General features: G+C 56.9%; 1 protein-coding gene and 1 long non-coding RNA gene across 8 annotated transcripts in view; one reads left to right on the forward strand and one right to left on the reverse strand.

The window, feature by feature from the left end:
* Positions 1-1,118: 1,118 nt before the first annotated feature.
* LOC134732004 (uncharacterized) lies at positions 1,119-11,682 on the reverse strand. 4 transcript variants are annotated; one of them, XR_010114807.1, is made up of 4 exons: positions 11,621-11,682; positions 10,890-10,940; positions 3,856-3,959; positions 1,119-3,681 (listed from the first exon to the last, which is right to left on the reverse strand). It is a non-coding gene; the product is annotated as an uncharacterized lncRNA (long non-coding RNA). The 4 variants fall into 4 exon arrangements; XR_010114805.1 differs by lacking the exon at positions 11,621-11,682 and having other exon boundaries at positions 10,890-10,975; XR_010114806.1 differs by lacking the exons at positions 10,890-10,940; positions 11,621-11,682 and adding an exon at positions 4,850-7,191.
* Positions 11,570-21,642, forward strand: part of OBSCN (obscurin, cytoskeletal calmodulin and titin-interacting RhoGEF) — a 168,660-nt gene continuing 158,587 nt past the window's right edge. For 2 of the 4 annotated variants that reach the window (XM_055233742.2, XM_055233743.2), the window contains exons 1-8: positions 11,570-12,567; positions 13,231-13,500; positions 13,943-14,203; positions 14,556-14,864; positions 15,328-15,594; positions 16,176-16,457; positions 16,768-17,043; positions 19,017-19,292. In XM_055233742.2, the coding sequence (XP_055089717.1) occupies positions 11,580-12,567; positions 13,231-13,500; positions 13,943-14,203; positions 14,556-14,864; positions 15,328-15,594; positions 16,176-16,457; positions 16,768-17,043; positions 19,017-19,292 (2,929 nt within the window). In that variant the 5' untranslated portion in view covers positions 11,570-11,579. The remainder of the gene's footprint in view (positions 12,568-13,230; positions 13,501-13,942; positions 14,204-14,555; positions 14,865-15,327; positions 15,595-16,175; positions 16,458-16,767; positions 17,044-19,016; positions 19,293-21,642) is intronic. The other 2 variants (XM_055233744.2, XM_063613986.1) reach the window with 1 other exon arrangement.

A 21,642-nucleotide genomic window follows, 5' to 3' on the forward strand; every position in this document is an offset into this window, starting at 1 on the left:
GCTCCATGACAAGGCTTGGTGATGTGCAGACTCGGTTTCCAGTAAGATTCTGCAACTATTTTTCTAAAGACACACACATACCTGTTTGAGCTGGAGCCAGGCATGGCTGACTTCCCCACAGAAGGGATAGGGCTGGGTGTCACTAAAGGCCAGGCCCTCTGCTCGTGAGGCTCTCACACCATCTTAGGAGTGAAGCTGATGGGCATCTCAGACTTGGCTTTCTCTGGCACAGGTAGGATTTAAAAATGAGGCATAGACTTTTCCTATGCATGTGTGACATGCTAGACATATGGCCTTTAAGACCACATTCAGGTCCGGGTGTGGTGGCTCATGCCTGTAATCCCAGCACTTTGGGAGGCTGAGGTTAGGCAGATCATGAGGTCAGGAGTTTGAGACCAGCTTGGCCAATATGGTGAAACCCCATCTCTACTGAAAATACAAAAATTAGCTAGGTGTGGTAGCATTCATCTGTAGTCCCAGATACTCAGGAGGCTGAGGCAGATTTGCTTGAACCCAGGAGGTGAAGGATGCAGTGAGCCTAGATTGCACCACTGCACTCCAGCCTGGGCAACAGAGCGAGACTCCATCTCAAAAACGAAACAAAACAAGACAAAAACCAAAACAAACAAACAAAAAAACACATTCAGAAACCATCAAGGAGATTAAAAGAGGCACAAATACTTCAAAACCAAGGTAATTACCGACCCTGTCTGCTGAAGCAACATACAGTGGCATTGTGAAGAAATGCGCTCACTGCAGCAGAAAGCCACTTCCTTACCGAGTCCCATCCTCAGGGATGGGTTTCCCAGCGCTCCTGCACTCAGGTCTCACGTGTCTGTCCCCAGATCTGCTCTTTTCATTCATGATGAAAACTCTGCAGGGTTCTGACCACAGGCTCGCCTTTGCAAAGACAATGTGATTTTCCTTCTAAAGCTCAGCCAGAGCTACCCCTGTGCTTCAGAGGAACTGGTCCCAGCCTTGTGATTGGTGGGCACGGAGTCCTGGCATGCCGAGCCCTTGCCGTGTTGTGATTGGTTGTCTCAGTGGCTAGCTCTTCACTTTCCCTCATTCTTCTTATTGTGTTAAAATACAGAGAACACAACATTTACCGTTTTGACCATTTTAAGTGTCCAGTTCAGTGGCATTAAGCGCATTCATGTGGTTGTGCAGCCATCACCATCACCCATCTCCAGAGCTTCTTCATGTTCCAAACCTGACAATCTCTCCCCATGACACACCAATCCCCATACCCCCACCCGAGCCCTGGAACCCCCATTCTACCCTCTGTCTCTGTGGGCATGAATCCTCTGGGGACCTCACAGGAATGGAATCAGTCTTTGTCTTTCTGTGCCTGGCTTATTCACTCAGCATAATGTCCTCAAGAATTATCTCTATTGTAGATGTTACAAATGTCCTGCTTTTAAAAGCTGAATTAAAAATAAACTGAAAGCCTGGCGCGGTGGCTCCCACCTGTAATCCCAGCACTTTGGGAGGTCGAGGTGGGTGGATCACCTGAGGTCAGGAGTTCAAGACCAGCCTGACCAACATGGTGAAACCCTGTCTCTACTAAAAATACAAAATTAGCTGGGTGTGGTGGCGCATGCCTATAATCCCAACTACTTGGGAGGCTGAGGCAGGAGAATCGGTTGAACCAGGGAGGCGGAGCACCATTGCACTCCAGCCTGGGCAACAAGAGTGAAACTCCATCTCAATAAATAAATAAATAAATAAATAAATAAATAAATAAATAAATAAATAAAATAAACTGAATAGCTGTCCTTTGTGTGTATCCACCACCTTTTGTTCATCCACTCATCTGTTGATGGACACTTGGGTTGCTTCCAGCTCTTGGCTGTTGGGAATAGTGCTGAAATAAATATGGGTGGGCCGGCTGTGGTGGCTCACATCTGTAACCCTGGTGCTTTGGGAGGCTGCAGCAGGAGGATCACTTGAGCCCAGGAGGTCAAGACCAGCCTGGGCAACATGGTGAGACCCTGTCTCTATTAAAAAATGTTTTAAAATTAAAAATAAAATGGGTGTACAAATATCTTTTCGAGACCCTGCTTTCAATTCTTTTGGATGCATACTGATAGATGGAATTGCTGGGTCACATGGGGATTCTATATTTAATTTTTTAGGAACCATCATACTGTTTTCCACAGCGGCTGTGCACCAACTCTTTATTTTAATAAACCTTCTACAATGTAAAAATGAAATAAATGATCGTGTTTAGTAATTGTCATTTATTTCTCTACAATTTTCCTTATCTAAAAAGGTAGCATTTTCCATTTTATTTCCCATTTTTGGTGTGACTTTGCCTAATTTTGTAATAGATTATTTTAAAAATATATTTTGTCACCATAGAATAGATTTTTTTTTTTTTTCAGCACAAACTGAAAAACCAAGAGCTTCTACCCCTTGGTCTTGAAATAGAAACAAAATGGACAAACCCATTTCAAATCAGGAGAACAAGAGAATTGAAATAAGAGATCTTTTCCTCCATAATAGCATTTCTTGTTGTCAGACCAGCTTTACAAAGTAGCCTAACGTTGATCTAAAGAGGAATGTGCTGAGGTAGGCCCAGGAGAAAAATCCCAGGAAGACAAAGGCCCTGTTATTTTTATGGTGCAATTTAATACACATGAATAACTTTGTAAATTAGGTGTTTTTCAAAATAGCTTTAGTCTGTTTCTAATATGTAAGGAAAATAACTTTCTTTTGTTTTATGCTACCTAAGTGTGTGGTGTCTATCCATTATGTTACTAGGGTACATGTTCACTGTAGCTATTCATGATAGCCAAGATATGGAATCAACTTGAATGTCCAAGAAAACATGTTACATATACACAATGGAGTATTATTCAGCCATCAAAAAATGAGATCCTGTCATTCGCAACAACATGGATGGAACTGGAGGCCATTATGTTAAGTGAAATAAGCCAGGCACAGAAAGGCAAATATGACATGTTGTCATTCCTATGTGGGAGCTAATTTGCACTATGTAGACATATATCAAAACATCACATTGTACACTTTAAATATGTAGAATTTTTATTTGTTATGCATCAGTAAAGCTGGGATTGGGGATGTGATGGTATAAAAACTAACTCTCCTCTCTACTTGTGCAAGTGCAAGATTCTCATCTGGGCAGTTGTCTTCAGATTTTTTTGTGTCCTCCTCAAGAATGTTTAGCCTCTTACAGTTAAAAAAAAAAAAAAAAAAAGCTAAACTCGAGACTATGTTTGGGTTTCACCAGTTCTCACTCATGTTGATTTCATGGAGGTAGAGAGTTGAATGATGGTTACCAGAGGCTGAGGAGGGAAGCGGGAAGGGAGATGAAGAGAGGCTGGTTAATGGGCAGAGACACACAGTCAGAGAAAATGAATCAGTTCTAGTGTTTAGTAGCATGGTAGAGTGACTGTAGGTAACAATAATTCATCATATATAGTTGACGCTTGAACAACATGGGTTTGCACCACTGGGTCCACTTATATGCAGATTTTCTGGAACCAAATGGGAAGGGAACCAACAGTGTTCTCGGGATGTCAAACCTGGTGTATAGGGAGGGCCGGCTTGTCCTATACTTGGGTTCCACAGGGCCGACTGTAGAACTTGAGTATGCACAGATTTTGGTATATGTGGGGGTCCAGGAACCAGCTTTCTGTGTATGCTTCAAAATAGCTAGAAGAGAAGATTTGGAGTGTGAAGAAATGATCAGTGTTTGAGGGAATGGTGTCATAAACCCTGACTTGATCATTGCACATTGTAGGCAGGCATCAGGACATCACATGTGCCCTGTAAATATGTACAGTTATGTATCAATAACAAGTAAGTAAAATTAAAACAATAACTTACTGGGGTAGCAGTCAGATTTACTTGCTCCAAGTAGATTTTACTTTGCTCCTGATATGTTACTAGAGAAAGTTTACTTTGAAGTAGTGTATTTGTAAGCAACCCAGCTGCAATGAAAGGAGGTATTTCCATTAAAATATGACAGCATGACTTACAGAAGCCTTTAATTATAATTCACCATTTCTGGCCAGGCACAGTAGCTCATGCCTGTAATACCATCACTTTGGGAGGCCGAGGCGGGATGATTGCTTGAGCCCAGGAGTTCAAGACCAGCCTGGGAAACAGGGAGGCCCTGCCTCTTAAAAAATAAATAAATAAAAAAATTAGCCAGGCATGGTGGCTCACACCTGTTGTTCTAGCTACTCAGGAGTCTGAGGAAGGAGGATCATGAGCCTGCGCAGTTAAAACTGCACCACCTCACTCCAGCCTGGGTGATAAGATTATGTCTCAAAACAAAACAAAACAAAAAGGCTACATCACATTGTACACTTTAAACAATTTTTGCTTGTCAATTATAACTCAATAAAGCTGGGGCAGGTAGGGGACACGGCAGTACAATAAAAATTCCTCACCTATCTGCTTGCACAAATGCAAGCAGATTTCCATCTGGGCAGCTTTTTTCAAACTTTTGGCAGTTGCATCCTCACAACTGCCTTATTAATTACATAATATTTAACCCCTTACGCTTAAAAAAAAACAAACCCCACGAAACTACAGACTTCATCAGTCTTTGCACTAATGTCCTTTTGTTGAGGAAGAATCTCCTTCAGGGTGGGACAATGCACTTAGCAGTCACATCTCTGTGGCCACAAAGGCTGCTTCTCATTTATACCGGGAGAAACGTTGCCAGCACAGCCGCTGTGTAGGCTTAAGCAAGTTGTTTTCACCCTGTGAGCCTCAGGCCCCTCTTCTATAAGATGAGAAAACACCCTTGTTTGGGAATATCTAATAAAATACTGACATGAAAAGGCCTTATGAACGCAAAAGCGTGACACACCTGTTTGTTCTCTCGGTGCTGCTGGGAGTGTGTGTTTGCTGAATGTGTGTCATCTACAAGCTGGTCAAGGATGGAAAATGCCTTCCCTCCTAACATTCAGAAGGGAATGAAAACCCTCTTTCCTCCTAGAATACAGAGGAGGAAAGAACTTCATCTTTACACCCAAACCAAGACACCAGAGATTCTTGACATGTTCAGATACGACTTGGGGATCGTAAAATGTTCTGGAAACCCTGCAGAACTGACTTAGTTTTTTTTGCCTATAGTTCATGGGCACCCGGGGCCCAGCCACCCCATCGCCTGGGCAGCAGGTGCAGGTCTGAGGCCTCTGGGCCCACCATCCCCCAGGCCTTGGGAGGTGGCTGTGAGAACACCCCCTTCAGTTAAACTGCACCCAGGATACCAGCCCACCCAGCTGTGAAAGCTCCTGGGAGGAGGCCTCATGGTGGGACATCCCTGTGGAAGCTGGCAACTTAAGGGACACAGTGACATTTGCTTTCCTCAGGAAATTGTGTCTGCTCCTCCTCCACCTGTACCCCTTTGAACAGACAGCAGCTCCATGAAAGTTCTCTTTGCAGTGGATTCCAGCCAGGAATAGGCAAGATCCATGGCCAGCCACTGCGTCCTGTGGCCTCCCGTGGTGTGAAGGACACCCGGGGCACAGTGCCTCCAGAAGCTCTGTAGGGTGAATATCTCACTGTCTTCAACAAATACATTGCGGGGAAATAAGGAACAACAGGGGTCCTGTGAAGGAGGCAGAAAATCCAGCCTGATGGCTGGCAGTGGTGTTTGGAGATGCAGCGGAGCAGGCAGCAGTGAAGAGGGTCAGGAGGGCAGGCCGCTCCTGGAGGCTGTGGGGGCATCGCTTCTCCCAGGTCCAGGAGGACCTGCAAGGGGCTGGCCCGCACAGCCGTTTTCTCTGCACCCTCCACGGCCCTGTCCTGGAGAGGGTGGGGCATGTATTCGAGCACACACAATGCACACACACTTCTGCATGGCTGGGGCAGCTCAGGGCCAAGCTCCTGGTGGGGGAGTGGGCTCTCCTTCCAGCCTTTCCTTTCTCCCTGGTGCTGTGGTCTGAATGTGTGTCCCGGAGATTCACACATTGAAATGCTCACACCCAAGGTGACAGGATTAGAATGTGAGCTTTTGGAAGTGATCAGTCATGAGATAAGGCTGCAGAATGGCATGACCGTTACTCCAGAGACCCCTCGCCCTCTTTCTGATTGAGGATGAGAGATGTTGGCCATTGCCCGGAAGAGCCTGAGGTACCCTGTGAGAACACATAGAGGCCTGGCACTGGATCAGGGATGGGGGGATGCCTGGAGGCACAGAGCAGATTCTGAGCACTCCCATCTTCCCCACCCTCCCTCCTGCCACAGCCTGAGCTGTCCTCCCGGGCCCAGCTCCAGACCCTGTCCGGCCGGCCCCTTCTTTGGCTCCCTGGTGCTGGTAGCTGGGGCCCTGTTGGTAGCACACCTCAGGATAAGTGCCCCCAGGTGCGGGGTGCAGGGTCCAGCCTCACATGCCACTCTGGCTCCCTCCTCCCTCCATGGAGGCCCCTGTGGGTAGAGCCTTGGCTCCTCCTCTGGACCTGGGCCCTTCCTGGAAAGGCACAGGGCTCCCACTGGGTGGCCCTCTCTGGCTGCTCTTTCCCCGGTTGGGCCTGCCCAGTGCCCGGTCCACACTTCTTCCTGGCCAGGGCCGTGGGGACGGGGCCAGCCCCTCTTGGGTATGAAGCAGGGTGCCATCAGCATCCCCTCGCCAGGGCTGGTCCCTCCCCGGGGTAGGTTGGGTTCTTACAGGACACTCCTGTGCTCCCATGTAAGGATAACTCTGAGACCCAGCTGAGGGTTCCAGGAGGGCCCCGGGTGGGCAGCGGCTTGCCACAGGCCTGGGCCTGGGCCTGGGCCTGGCCAAGCAGGGTGCACCAGGCTCCTGACCCCATCCCTCCACCGCTGGCCCTCAGGTGGGTGCTGGGTCCTTCTAGGGGGTGGTCCTGGGTCCCCTCTGGGGGCAGTACTGGGGCTGCCTCAAGATCCATCCTGGGCTCCCCTGGGGTGGTCCCTTGTCTCCCTCAGAGGCTTCCTGGGTCCCCCAGGCTCCTTCCTGCCCCACACGCCAGGATGCTGGTTTGAGGCGGGGAGCAGGCCAGCTACGGACCCTGGCCAGCATCACTGCTAAGGACACAGGGTCCCCCCCATCCCTGGCTGTGGTCCCTGGCCCGCATCACTGCTAAGGACAAGGGTCTCTCCATCCCTGACTGTGGCCCCTGGCCTGCATCACTGCTGAGAACACAGGCAACCCTGGCCTGCATCACTGCTGAGAACACAGGCAACCCTGGCCTCCATCACTGCTGAGGACACAGGCAACCCTGGCCTCCATCACTGCTGAGGACACAGGCAACCCTGGCCTCCATCACTGCTGAGAACACAGGCAACCCTGGCCTCCATCACTGCTGAGGACACAGGCAACCCTGGCCTCCATCACTGCTGAGGACACAGGGTCCCCCCGTCCCTGGCTGTGGCGCCCGGCCCGCATCACTGCTGAGGACATACGCAACCTTGGCCTCCATCACTGCTGAGGACACAGGGTCCCCCCGTCCCTGGCTGTGGCCCCCAGCCTGCATCACTGCTGAGGACACAGGTGTTCCCTGTCCGTGGCCGTGGCCCCCGGCCTCCATCACTGCTGAGGACACAGGTGTCTGTTCCTCATTCCTGGCCATTGCCCCCCGGCCGGCATCACTGCTGAGGACACAGGGTCCCCCGTCCCTGGCTGTGACCTCTGGCCTCCATCATTGCTGAGGACACAGACGTTTGTCCCCCACTCCCTTGCTGTGGCCCTGAGCATCTGCCCTTTGCCTCCCACAGGGCCGAGGGTGAAACTGAATCTGGGACAGTGACACCCAGGCTATTTTGGAGCTGGGCTGGGCCGGCCTGGCCGGCACAGGGGGTGGAGTGGGGGCGGGTCCAGGCTTCTCCAGCTGACAGTGTCTGCCTGTCCTTTTGTCCCTGTCCAGTTTGAGGAGCGGCCGGAGTGTGGGCTGCTGGTAGGCAGCCTGCTGGTCCTGGGCCCTCAGAGGGAGGTGAGACCCGGCAGCCCCTGCCTCCCAGCCTGTGCCCCCAGCCTGCGTGCTGCCCAGAGCCCCCATAGAGAGAGGTGAGGAGACAGAGCCGGGCAGGGTGGGGGCCGTTCTGTGCCCTGGAGGGTGGCTCCACTAAAGGTCACGTCTGGGGAGTGGGGAAGCCTTCAGGGTCTGGCCACAGTACAGCTCCCTGTGGTGGGGCTGGGGTTCCAGCCTCTGCTCCCTCTGAGCCCCAGAGCTGGGCCCCTCACATGGGAATTGAGCCACTAGGCTGGCCTGGGGCTGCGGGGTAGCTGGGGCGGTGCCCTACACCCACCATCCCCTCTACCCCGGAGTTGACCCTCGCTCAGAGAGCGGCCTGGGGGTCCGGCTGGCCCTGCCCCCAGCACTGCTGAGATAGATGCCCGCTGACAGCTGGGGCTATTTTGGGCCTGTTGGCTCAGCGGCGGAGGGGACAGCCAGAGGGGCGCTGACACTTGACTCCAGGAAAGAATTTCCCCAGAACGCTTGAAGCCTCCCGTGGGGTCTAAGGTGAAGCACAGCCCTGGGGCGCTGCCCTTGGAACTTCATGCTAGAAGGGCACGGGAGCACAGGCTGCCCAGGTTGCCTGTCAGTGTAGGGGTGGGGAGGGCCAGCGAGGTGGCGCCCTGGGAGCTGCCTCCCACTCTGGACTCTTCCGTATGATGGTCCCAGGCCCCTGGAGGACCAGAGTGGCAAAGTTCTGCAACAGTCAGGGTGGGCGGCTGTGGGCAGGGCCTGTCACCCGGCGCATGGTTGTGGGGGGGGTCCCACAGGGTTGGAGTGAGGCCTCAAGGGGCTGAGGAGCCCAAGTGTGGTCCATGGTGGGTAAAAGACTTTCCTGGGAGGCTGAAGTCTCCCCCTCCTGGGGAAGCTCGTGGGGTGCCCAGACCCAAAATGTGGCAGAGAAAAAAGCCTCTGCAGATGTCCCAGTGCCCGATGGATTCCTGGGAGCCCCACAGGTGACTGTGGTGGCCCCCTTCCTGCTCAGCCTGTTTCCTCATCTGTGATATGAGTTGTCAGGGAGGAAGATGACTCCTGAACCCTCAAGTGTCCTTGCTTGGCGAGCCCCTCTCTGGCCCTAGGCCTGCTGACTGGTGGGGACGCCTCCTGACGGGGCTGCCATGAGCCCCCCAGACCCTGCAGTTGGCCCCCAGACCCTGCACCAGGTGACAGAATGCAGGGCCATAGTGCCGTCCCTGGCAGCTGATGAGGACCTCAGTGTCTACCCGCTCTTCCCAGGCCAAGGTCAGCCTGTGCACCTCTGTCCCTTCAGCATGGGCAGTAACGGGAGCTCCCTGACCTGTCCGGTCCTCTAGGCCCAGAGAGGCTACCCACACATGCTGCCTCATCTGTTCCACTGTGACCCTGGCAGGGCCAGCTGGGGATCTGGGTGTGGCAGAGGTTGGGGGAAAGGATGCCCCGTTCTGCTTTTGGGGAACCCACAGACCTGCTATATGATTTTTTTTTTTTTTTTTAAGAGACTGGGCCTTGCTCTGTCGCCGAGGCTGGAGGGCAGTGGCATAATCACAGTTCACTGCAGCTTTGACCTCCTGGGCTCAAGCCATCCTCCTGTCTCAGCCTCTTGAGTAGCTGGGACAGCAGGCACCTGCCACCATGTAGAGTTAATTTTTTTTTAATTGTTTTTGTAGAGATGGGGTCTCACATGTTGCCCAGGCTGGCCTCGAACTCCTGGGCCCAAGGGATCTTCCCACCTCTGCCTCCCACAGTGCTGGGATTACATGTGCTTGCCACCACACCTGGCCTGACTGTATGACTTTGGACAGTGCTGGGGACAGCCCAGAGCTCGTGGGCCCTGCAGAGTTGATGTCAAAGTAGCCCTTTGAGTCCTGGGAGGAGCCCATAGAGGCAAATTCCCAGAAAGGGTGAAACTCAGACCCCGGTCCCTGCTGTGGGCAGGCCCCTGCCCAGGTCCTCCCTAGCCCCAGAGCCCTGCTGTGGGTGGGGAGGCTGGGCTGCAGCAGAGGTGCTGACTGCACAGTGAGTCAGCAGACTGGTACCCGCTGCCCGTAGTCCAGCCCTGCTCCAGCCTCAGACTGTCCAAGGGGATTAAGGGGGATTAACTACCTGAATCACAGGACCAGGAGGAGGGCCCAGGAACGTCGCCCTGGCTCAGCCCACAGTGGGCAGCCCAGGCCCAGAAGCTGGTGGCTCTGGCCTGAGGGAGAGTGCAGGCGAGGTCCCCTGGCGGGGGCCTCTCCACCATGGAGTGGTTGTGCCTCTGCCAGGGCTGGAGGGAGTTAAGGCACCCCAGGCCAGCCTAGTGCCAGTGGGGCCCACTCACACCCGCTATGTTCCTACAGAAGAGCTGCATAGGCAGAGTAGTGTCACCCCACACCATCTATATGGGGGGATCTGTACTGGGGCGGCTGGCCTGCCGGGCTCGGCCTGGGGTGGTCAAAGGACAGCGTCACCTGGGGCCTTTGGCACTGGTGTCTACCCTCAATCCTGCAGCATGTCCAGCTGGCCAGTGTGGCTGAGAACTGTGGGGTGACCAAGTTGGGCCTGGCTGACCCAGCCCAGCTGGTCTCAGCCTGGAGGTCTCTAGCCCTTCCAGGGGGATGTTACTGGCCTTACCAGCTCCAGACTCTGGGGTCCCCCAGCTATGCTCCCAAGCCAGATCCCTATGTGCCGCCCTTGCCTCCCAATCCGACCCTGGGGCTCAGTGGAGGGGCCTGGGAGCAAGCAGCTAAGTGGTTTCCAGTCCTTCCCGCTCATGGATGAAGAGCATGCCCCTGGGGAGGAGGGAGGTGTGTGACCCTGCAGAAGAGGTGAGGCCCCTCTGCAGCAAGGACAGCTTCAGGCGGGACTGGCCCCTCAGTGCAACCTGGAGGGGCTGCTGAAGGAGAGCTGCATAGGGGTTGGGCGGAAGAGGAGGGAGTAAGGGCGTTGCCCAGGGCAGAGGGTGCATCTCACCTAGAAGAGGCTCAGAAGGGAGCCTGCCAGGGTGGAGAACCGGTGACCTCGCTGTGCGATAGGCAGAGGAGACACGCATGAGACCGGTGCCCATGATGGGCCTCCTGCACCAGGCCTACCGGGGCTCAGCGAGCCTCCCCTTCTTGGTGTGGGGGACACACAGGCCAGCTGAAGTTTTAGGCCCGAGAGGCAGCAGTGTGTGGGGTAGGAGAAAGGATACGCCCCCGCAGGTAGGGAGTGGCCTACAGTGCACCAGGCAGGTCTGCCTGCCTCAGGGAGGTGCAGCAAAGCTTGTAGGCTGGGATGAACCGAAAATAGCGGGCACTGGGCGGGAGGGGGCCCTGTCTGGTTGCTAAGGGGTGTAGTTTTGGGACATGTGCTCCAGTAACTGCAGCTGGGGCAGTGGGTCCCTGTAGGTAGGAGAGGGAAGGAGATGTTCTCAGCGGCTAGAAGAGCCATTTTCAGGTGAGGGTACCAAAACCCAATTGCCCAGAAAGGGGCAAGTCTGCACTCCTGGGCCACGGTGCCATCCGGTGATGCTTCCTCAGGGCGCGGGGAGTGGGGGGGAAATAGGATGTGTGGAGTTGTTGAACTGGGTTCCTCAGGCGGCACGGTGGGGTGCACCCGGGCCTCATTCCAATCCCCACTAAGGCCATCCCCACCTACTCACAGGTCCCCGCCACCACCCTCATGGATCAGCCACAGTTCAGCGGGGCGCCCCGCTTTCTCACCCGGCCCAAGGCCTTCGTGGTGTCGGTGGGCAAGGACGCCACTCTCAGCTGCCAGATCGTGGGTAATCCCACGCCACAGGTGAGTTGGGAGAAGGACCAGCAGCCGGTGGCGGCGGGCGCGCGCTTCCGTCTGGCCCAGGACGGCGACCTCTACCGCCTCACTATCCTGGACCTGGCGCTGGGCGACAGTGGGCAATACGTGTGCCGCGCGCGCAATGCCATAGGCGAGGCCTTCGCTGCAGTAGGCCTGCAGGTGGACGCGGAAGCCGCGTGCGCCGAGCAGGCGCCGCACTTCCTGCTGCGGCCCACGTCCATCCGCGTGCGCGAGGGCTCAGAGGCCACCTTCCGTTGCCGCGTGGGTGGCTCCCCGAAGCCGGCAGTGAGCTGGTCCAAGGACGGGCGGCGCCTGGGTGAGCCCGACGGCCCCCGCGTGCGCGTGGAGGAGCTCGGCGAGGCGAGTGCGCTGCGCATTCGGGCGGCGCGGCCGCGCGACGGCGGCACTTACGAGGTCCGCGCCGAGAACCCGCTGGGCGCCGCCAGCGCCGCCGCGGCGCTCGTGGTGGACTCGGACGCCGCGGACACGGCCAGCCGGCCCGGGACCTCCACGGCCGCGCTCCTGGCGCACCTGCAGCGGCGGCGCGAGGCCATGCGCGCCGAGGGCGCCCCCGCCTCACCGCCCAGCACTGGCACGCGCACCTGCACGGTGACCGAAGGCAAGCACGCGCGCCTCAGCTGCTACGTGACCGGCGAGCCCAAGCCCGAGACGGTGTGGAAGAAGGACGGCCAGGTGGTGACCGAGGGCCGGCGCCACGTGGTGTACGAGGACGCGCAGGAGAACTTCGTGCTCAAGATCCTCTTCTGCAAGCAGTCGGACCGCGGCCTCTACACCTGCACGGCGTCCAACCTCGTGGGCCAGACCTACAGCTCCGTGCTGGTCGTAGTGCGCGGTGAGCTCCTGGGTGCGGGGCGCGCGGACCCAGGCTCCTCCCCAACCCCTGCACCTGGGTCCTTTCGCCCTTGCCGTCTGCTGTTTCCCACCCGCTTCTGTCCGGTCGTGGAATCCAGGGTTGCAGGTGTCCGTTCCTGGTGCGCAAAATGCGGGCGACGCCCCACGACCTGTCCTAATGACCCGCAACCCGCTTTCCCACCCAGTCCCCTGCCCGCCCTGCCCCCTTCGCATGCCACCCCACCGTACCCTACCGCTGGCCCACAGACAGGGGCGAGAGATGTGAGAGGGGCGGGGCCGCAGGGGATCCCACCTCCTCAGCCCCGCCCTCTCCCTCGCGCTGCTCCCAACCCAACCTCCACCACTCTGCCTTCTGCTCTTCTACTCCCCCGCCCCCCCGACTTCCCGTCTCCTCCCCTGCGCCCTTCCCAACCCTTAGCCCCTCTGCCTTCTGCTCGCTCCTCTCTCCACCCCACTCCTCTACCCTGCACCCTCTCCAGCCTCTCAGCCTCTCTGCTCCTGTCCCCTATTCCTAACCACACCCTCACCTCTGCATCCTCCAGTCTCCTTTCCCGCCCACAATCCCCCAATTTCCCCCTTCCCACCCCACCGTCGTTCTGCACCCTCCGGCCCTGCCCCTCTCACCAGTCTCCTCTGCTGGCAGAGCCCGCGGTCCCCTTCAAAAAGCGGCTGCAAGATCTGGAGGTGCGGGAGAAGGAGTCGGCCACGTTCTTGTGCGAGGTGCCCCAGCCGTCCACTGAGGCCGCGTGGTTCAAGGAGGAGACGCGGTTGTGGGCGAGCGCCAAGTACGGCATCGAGGAGGAGGGCACCGAGCGCCGCCTGACCGTGCGCAATGTCTCGGCCGACGACGACGCGGTGTACATCTGCGAGACGCCAGAGGGCAGCCGCACGGTGGCGGAGCTCGCAGTCCAAGGCAGGCGGGGCGGGGCACGGGGCGGCTTCGGGGAGGTAGCGGGGGCAAGGAGGCCGAGGAGGGAGCGAGGGGGTGGGGAGCCAGGCCGCACGGGCTGGGCGGGCACGGGGGCGGGCAGGGTGCGGACGGACTGGGCTTGCGAGGTACGAGTTGGGACCGGGGCAGGCAGGGGCGGGACTGGGGCGGGAAGGGCAGGTAAGGTGGGGGCGGAGGAGCAAGCTCGGGCGGGGCACGGGCTGGGGATTAGGGGGAAGGGGAGACGGAGTGAGCAGGGGTCTTGCGGGACGGAGCTGGGACTTGGGCCGGCGGGACAGGTAAGGGGTTGCACGGAGGAGTGAATCGGAGGCAGTTGGGAACCGGGAGACAGGGGGCGAGCGGAGGAGCGAGTCTGGAGCGGGGCGTGCCGGGGCTGGTCTGACCGGCCCGGCTCCCTCCACCCCAGGAAACCTCCTCCGAAAGCTCCCTCGGAAGACGGCGGTGCGCGTGGGCGACACGGCCATGTTTTGCGTGGAGCTGGCGGTCCCGGTGGTCCCCGTCCACTGGCTGCGGAACCAGGAGGAGGTGGTGGCCGGGGGCCGCGTGGCCATCTCTGCGGAGGGCACGCGCCACACACTGACCATCTCCCAGTGCTGCCTGGAGGATGTGGGCCAGGTGGCCTTTATGGCTGGCGACTGCCGGACGTCCACCCAGTTCTGCGTGTCGGGTGAGGGCCTGAGGGTGCTCCAGGATAGAGTCACTTCCCTGCTGTCTCCCTGGTCCCAGTCCCCTGCCCTCCATTAGCTCAGCTCTCTGGGCTTCAGCCTGCTGCACGGAGGGCCGCGGGGCGAGACCATAGCCCTGGCCCTCCAAGGTTAGGCTCACTGAGCCCCCGCAGTCTTTCAGCTGCAGTCAGAGAAGTGGCTGCAGGTCTGGGGCTGGAAGTTGTGGCCAGTGATCCAGGTCCCCAGAGCAGCCCCAAGAGAGCTGGGGATCCTGTGACACTCCTCCAAGTGATTCCAGACCCCGGGCTCAGGAAGAGGCTCCCAGTAGGTGACCTCTGCCCACCCTCTACACAGCCCCCAGGAAGCCTCCCCTGCAACCCCCTGTGGATCCTGTGGTGAAGGCCAGGACGGAGAGTTCTGTGATCCTCAGCTGGTCCCCACCACCCCATGGGGAACACCCTGTCACTATCGACGGCTACCTGGTAGAGAAGAAGAAGCTTGGCACCTACACCTGGATCAGGTGCCACGAGGCTGAATGGGTGGCTACACCTGAGCTGACCGTGGCTGATGTGGCGGAGGAGGGGAACTTCCAGTTCCGAGTGTCAGCTCTCAACAGCTTTGGTCAGAGTCCCTACCTCGAGTTCCCAGGGACTGTCCACCTGGGTAAGTGGGGCCTCCCTGTTACAACCTACGGGGCTGCTCACCTGCCCCGGAATCCCCCAGGTCCAGCCTCAGGAGAGGCCAGAGTGGCCTCATGGAGACCTTCTGTGGGGAGGGGGGCTGCCAAGGCCTTGCCCTGGTGCAGTGTCCGTGGTAGGAAGGATAGGTGACCCCACAAAGGGCCCCTGGGAGGCTGCCTGTCTCCAGCAGACCCAGGGGACAGGGCTCCAGGGCTGCCCCACTCTGGTGGGGCTTGTAGGATGCTGGAGGGGTCTCAGGGCAGCTGTACCTTGTCCTCGTTCCTTCATGAGCCTGACTTGTGCTATGGTCGCTCTGTGTGCTGGCTGGGCTTTCTGGAGGAGAAACATTTGGGTCTAGGCTCTGTAGGAAGAGGAGGGGAAGGCAGAGACCCCCTCAGCACTCCCCACTCCTCCTTGGCCCCTTTCTGACGCTGCCCGCCCCACAGCCCCCCAGCTGGCCGTGAGGACACCGCTGAAGGCAGTGCAGGCGGTAGAGGGTGGCGAGGTCACTTTCTCCGTGGACCTTACGGTGGCCTCAGCGGGTGAGTGGTTCCTGGATGGGCAGGCCCTGAAGGCCAGCAGTGTGTATGAGATCCACTGTGATCGCACCCGGCACACGCTTACCATCCGGGAGGTGCCCGCCAGCCTGCACGGGGCACAGCTGAAGTTCGTGGCCAACGGCATTGAGAGCAGCATCCGGATGGAGGTCCGGGGTAGGTGGAGGGCCCCTGTGCGACCCCTGTGCCTCATTTCTCCAGGGTGGGTGGGGTCAGGGCTCCAGGTAGGGCTGCTACAGGTCTGAGGGCCCCAGGACACCCTGTCAGCCTGCAGGTCACCTGGATGAAGCAGGCAGGGTGGTGGGCGTGCGAGGACTCACCCAGGCACTGGTACCTGGTGTCTGGGTGAGGGCCTGGGGCTGCAGGGGTCCCGCTGGGCAGAGCCTCATGTCTGTCTCCCTTCTTTCCTCCTTTCCCCCTCCTCCCTCCTCTCTCTTGTTCATCTTTTCCCTTCCGTTTCTTTCCTGCCTCTTTCTGTCTCTGCTGTCCCATGCCTGGCTGTTCCACCTCCGTCTCCCCTGCTTCTCTGGTGTATTTGTGACCTCTGTTCTGCCATTGTCTCCCCTGCCTGCCTCTCCCTCGCTGTCCTCCCATGCTGTTCTCCTGGGTCCCTCCCTTTATCTCTTTCTGTGCTCCGTGTCTGTCTCTCCTTGTTTCCCCTTCCGTCCATTCCCCTCTGTTCACCTTTCTGTGCCCCTCCATCCCTTCCCCTCTGGCCATGCATACCCGGCCCCCAGCGGCACCAGGGCTGACTGCCAACAAGCCGCCAGCCGCAGCTGCCCAGGAGGTGCTGGCTCGGCTGCACGAGGAGGCACAGCTGCTGGCTGAGCTGTCAGATCAGGCTGCGGCTGTGACGTGGCTGAAGGATGGTCGTACACTGCCCCCAGGCCCCAAGTATGAGGTGCAGGCATCGGCCGGGCGGCGGGTGCTCCTTGTGCGAGATGTGGCCCGGGACGATGCAGGCCTCTACGAGTGCGTCAGCCGCGGGGGCCGCATCGCCTACCAGCTGTCCGTGCAAGGTGGGGGCAGCTGGCAGCCTCCGCGGGGTTCTCTGACTTTGTGGGGAGGGTGAGGGACAGGGCAGTGGTGGTGAGCCCAGCTTGGTAGGGGGAGGGACTCCATAACTGGGTGGTTGCTCCAGTGGGCACAAGTCCCAAGGTTAGAGTCAGCAGGCCCAGCTGGCTGCTTGCCCAAGCAGGGTCCCTCTGGCCTGGTGAGCCTGGGTGTCCTGTGTGGTCCCAGAAGCCGGAGCAGCTCCAGCTTGTGAGTACTGTGGCCGAGTTCGTGCTCAGGGCCTCTGCAGCCCCTGACCCACCCTGTGTCCTGCAGGCCTCACGTGCTTTCTGCACAAGGACATGGCGGGCAGCTGTGTGGATGCCGTGGCTGGGGGCCCGGCGCAGTTTGAGTGTGAGACCTCCGAAGCCCACGTCCCCGTGCACTGGTACAAGGATGGCATAGAGCTGGGTCACTCCGGTGAGCGCTTCTTGCAGGAGGATGTGGGTACGCGGCACCGGCTGGTGGCAGCCACAGTCACCAGGCAGGATGAGGGCACGTATTCCTGCCATGTGGGCGAGGACTCTGTGGACTTCCGGCTCCGCGTCTCTGGTGAGCACGCTGTGTGTGCATGCGTCCGGGCCCATGCGGGGTGGGGAGCAGGTCCGGCTGCCTCCAGCAGAGCAGGATTGACCTTCCTGACCCTTCTTTTCTCCAGCAAATGGTTAAGGGTGTCAACTGAAAAAAAAAATCAAGGTTTTAAAAGAATTAGTTTTATTCAGAAGGCTCGAGGATTGCGGTCCAGGAGGGTCTTTCAGACTTTCTGTTAAGCTGCTACAAAGCAGAGTTTCAGCCTGCAGCTCGTACATAGGTGGGGAAGGCTCTGCAGCTGCTCAGAAGGTACCTTTAGAGCCAGGGCTCCTCACAGCCTGGGTGCACCGGGTTACAGATGACAGAGGCACAGTCACGAATACTGCCAGACGTCATCTCACGTGCAGGGATAAGAAGAGGCCAACACCATTGAACTTACCTTTCCTAAAATTGCCATACTTCAGGCAAGAGTCATGGGAACATGCGCTCTGTCCCCCAGGGCTGTTCTCATTCACTGGGCCAGGATTGGTGAATTCTGCTGGCAGACCAGGATGAGCAAACACAGCTTCTTATGTTTGCTGCCTTGTCCCAGGGGACATTTGCTTCTCTGTTTGGGAAAAGAAATGACATGAAAAACTAAAGTTTACATGGGTAAAAAATCTAAGTGTAGAAAATAAGAAAAGATAACATGAAGGAAACTGTGGAAAGTGGATGTGGACCTGGTTTTTTTAGGCTTTCGGAGAATCTTTTCCATCTGCACCTGGGCCTCTGTCTCCTGTTGTGTCTCGTCCTCGCCGCCAGGGCTCACTCAGAGCTCTGCGGACGCTTTTGTGTACTGTGTGTTTGTGGGCCAGGCCTAGGGCTGGCACTTCATTTAAAATGTGTTTTTATTTTATTTTGTATTTTATTTATTTTATTATTTTATTTTTTTTGAGACAGGGTCCGCCCAGGCTGGGGTTCAGTGGTGCCATCTCGGCTCACTGAAGCCTCAACTTCGCAGATTCAAGCAATCCTCCCACCTCAGCCTCCCAAGTACCTGGGACCATAGGCGCGCACTATCAAGCCCAGCTAATTTTTGTATTTTTTGTAGAGATGAGGTCTTGCTATGTTGCCCAGGCTTGTCTCAAGCAATCCTCCCGGCTCAGCCTCCCAAAGTGCTTGGGCCAAAAATGTTTCTAAAGCCCTTCTTTTGGTTTTTAAGATGAGGGGACTGAGGTTGAGCAGAGCCACAGACTGGAGTGTCTTTGACAGATTAAGATTTGAATGTAGATGGCTCTGAGCCCCCGCTCTTTCTGGAAGCCTCCTGGGCTCAGAGATGTTGGCTGGGAGGCTGAAGGAGGAACACAGAGGGCTTCTCAAGGAGCATGGCTGCCGGGCCTCTGTGGGCCAAGTCCCGCTCACAGACCCCACAACAGGGAAGGCCCCAAGGCCAGGCTCTGGAAAACTATCCTGCTGGCTTCCAGGGGGAAGTATGTGGACGTTTAACGTATGAAAGTTTAAAAATCATGCGAGCCCAGCCCTCCTAACTTTCACAGTCCAATGGCCAATTCATCCACAATGTAGAACACACCCTGTGCCTGCTCTCTGTTGTTTGAGTAATCAGGGGAGTGTCTGTGAGGCTGAACCCTCTCTCTGTCTTGGTCCACGTGATGGCCCGTGTCCATAGGTGGTGGACCTCCAGGACAGGCAGGAGTTTAGGCGAGAGAGAGACAGCATGCTGGGTCTGCGAAGGACACTCGGGCCACCAGGCCCTATTGACAGCTTCTTGTAGGCACACGCCCTGCCCTCCCGGCGCATGCCAGGGCCCTCAGTGGGCAGGAGTTGGGCATCGCAGCTGCCTGTGCATGGGAAGAGCTACGCCTGAGCACACGGACCACAGAGGAGCCCGTGGCAGGACTGCATGCCTGGGGTACAGAATCTGATAACCTGAACCAGGCCCTGCAAACCTCACTTGGAAGGGCCTCTGACCCCACCGCCCCCCTTATCCATCCCAGAGCCCAAGGCGGTGTTTGCCAAGGAGCAGCCGGCGCACAGGGAGGTGCAGGCTGAGGCGGGGACCAGCGCCACGCTGAGCTGCGAGGTGGCCCAGGACCAGACGGAGGTGACGTGGTACAAGGACGGGAAGAAGCTGAGCTCCAGTTCGAAAGTGCGTATGGAGGCCGTGGGCTGTACGCGGAGGCTGGTGGTGCAGCAGGCGGGCCAGGCAGACGCCGGAGAGTACAGCTGTGAGGCCAGAGGACAGAGGGTCTCCTTCCGCCTGGACGTTGCAGGTGGGTCCCTAGTGGCACGGCCAGCACCTGTCCAGGCAGTGGAGCATGTGCTGCACTGGCACTCAGCGCCCCTGCCCCTCTCTGCGTCACCTGTTCCTGGCCTGTAAGGGATGGCTGTGCTGCCTGCAGTGGTTCTGTTAGAAAATCCAGCATTCTTGTGCACACCCACAGAGCACTGTGCTGCACTAGCCAGGATCCCTTGTATGTTTATTCAGAAGCCTGTTTTCTGCTCCTGGTTGAGACCTTGCACAGACCTGTGGCTTTTGTCTTTGTTCTGAGGGAGCTTCAGTTGTGCCTTCTGTTTAGGGCACTGCAGTCTCAGCTGACCATGGAGTCTCCTCTCCCTTGGGGACCCTTAGTGTGTCCCCTCTGCTCCCAGACTCAGCGTGTGGGGACGGCGTTCCTTGTCTTCCCCTCCTGGCTGCACTACTACCTGCAGCTTCTGCCTCTAGAGTAGAAGGAACCAGGAAGGTGCTGGAAACTCACGCTTGACTGGAGTTGCCTTAAGATGACCTTGTGTGGGCCCTGCCAGGGCTTTAGAGTGAGCCCCCCAGGTGGGTTCGTCGGCAGCCCCATCACCTGCCCCTGAGGGTCCACATGCCTGTGCCCTGCCGAGGTCATGCTTTCCTCCGGGCCACCTCGTTCTCTTCCTCTGCTTCCTAAAACACCAGACATCTTCATCTTCTTCCTGCGGAGGACGCTGGGACCTCTGGGCAGTCCTGTCGCTCCTGCAGACCCCTCCTGCTGCCTCGGCTCAGCCCGATCCTGGCTGAGGAAGCCCTGTGCATCTGTCGCCTGCGTGATTCGGGGAGGCCTCTGGCCGCTCCCACCTTAGTGTTTAGGCTTTTTGGTGGGAGGCAGAATGCCCCTGTGGTTGACGACCAGCTCTGGGACAGCTTTGGCACCACTCCCTGTGGAGAAAATGAACCCACCCCTGCCCATCTCAAGCTCCACATGTGGCTTTGCTGAGTTTGGGGTTGGGAAAGACGGTGGTGGCTCTCAGGAGTATGTGAGCAGCTCTGGCTGCTGTGGTGCCTTGGTGACTACAGGTGCTCCGTGTGTCCCCTGGAGGTGCTGGTCTTGATTGTAGGGGGAGCAGCCCTCTCCTCTCGGTGCTCCGTGGGTGGGGGATGGGACGCAGGGACGCAGCATGTCCCTGTCCAGCGAGGTCTTTCCCGAGACCCTCCTCCGTAGCTGCCATGCTACTGTGGCTGCTACCCTGTGTGCAGGGAGAGGGTCAAATCAGCAAAACTGGTTTTTTTTTTTTTTTTTTGGTAATTTTTTGTTGGTTTTTGCTTTTTGCTAACTTCTTTCAAGATTTGTCTCTCCTCCTGGCTTCCTATGTTGGAGTATCATATCTACTTTGTCTTGGTGCCTGAGTTAAAATTTCCAGTGTAATATTTGATTGCACATATAAAGTTGTTTTTGTTATCGTGAAATTAAGGAAGCTCTGGTGCCAACGGTTTTTTTGTTTTGTTTTGTTTTGACACAGAGTCTCATTGTGTCACCCAGGCTGGAGTGCAGTGGTGTGATCTTGGCTCACTGCAGCCTCAACTTTTGGGTTCAAGTGATCCTCCCGACTTGGCCTCCTGAGTTGCCGGAACCACAGGCATGTGCCACCACACGTGGTTATTTTTTAAGAATTTTTTTGTAGAGATGGGGTCTTGCTGTGTTGCCCAGACTGGTCTTGAACTCCTGGCCTCAAGCAGTCCCTCTGCCTCGGCCTCCCAAAGTGCTGGGATTACAGGTGTGAGCCACTGCACCTGACCTACAACTTTTTTTTCTTTTTGAGGTGGAGTCTTGCTCTGTTGCCCAGGCTGGAATGCAGTGGTGCAGTCTCAGCTCACTGCAACCTCCGCCTCCTGGGTTCAAGCAATTCTCCTGCCTCAGCATCCCGAGTAGCTGGGATTACAGGCACCCACCACCATGCCCAGCTAATTTTTTTATTTTTTATTTTTAGTAGAGACAAGGGTTTCGCCATGTTTGCTAGGCTGGTCTCAAACTCTTGACCTCAAATGATCCGCCCACCTCGGCCTCCCAATGTGCTGGGATTACAGGCATGAGCCACTGTGCGTGGCCCAACAATTTTTTAATAATGACATTTGAGATGTAATTAAGTGTATCATTTGAGGGATTTTGGAAAATGTAGATACCGTGCATCACCATGTCTGCGTCAAGGCACTGAGCATCTCTGTCCCTCTAGAAAGTTCCGTCATACAGTCCACCCTCCACTCTGCCCCAGGCAGCTGCTGTCCTGATTCTCTCCCCATAGGTCAGTTGTGCCTTGTCTTTCTTCTTTCTTTCTTTTTTTTTTTTTGAGATGGAGTCTCACTCTGTCTCCCAGGCTGGA

This window comes from Symphalangus syndactylus, chromosome 19 (genome assembly GCF_028878055.3).
Source record: "Symphalangus syndactylus isolate Jambi chromosome 19, NHGRI_mSymSyn1-v2.1_pri, whole genome shotgun sequence".
Classification (NCBI taxonomy): Eukaryota; Metazoa; Chordata; class Mammalia; order Primates; family Hylobatidae; genus Symphalangus; species Symphalangus syndactylus.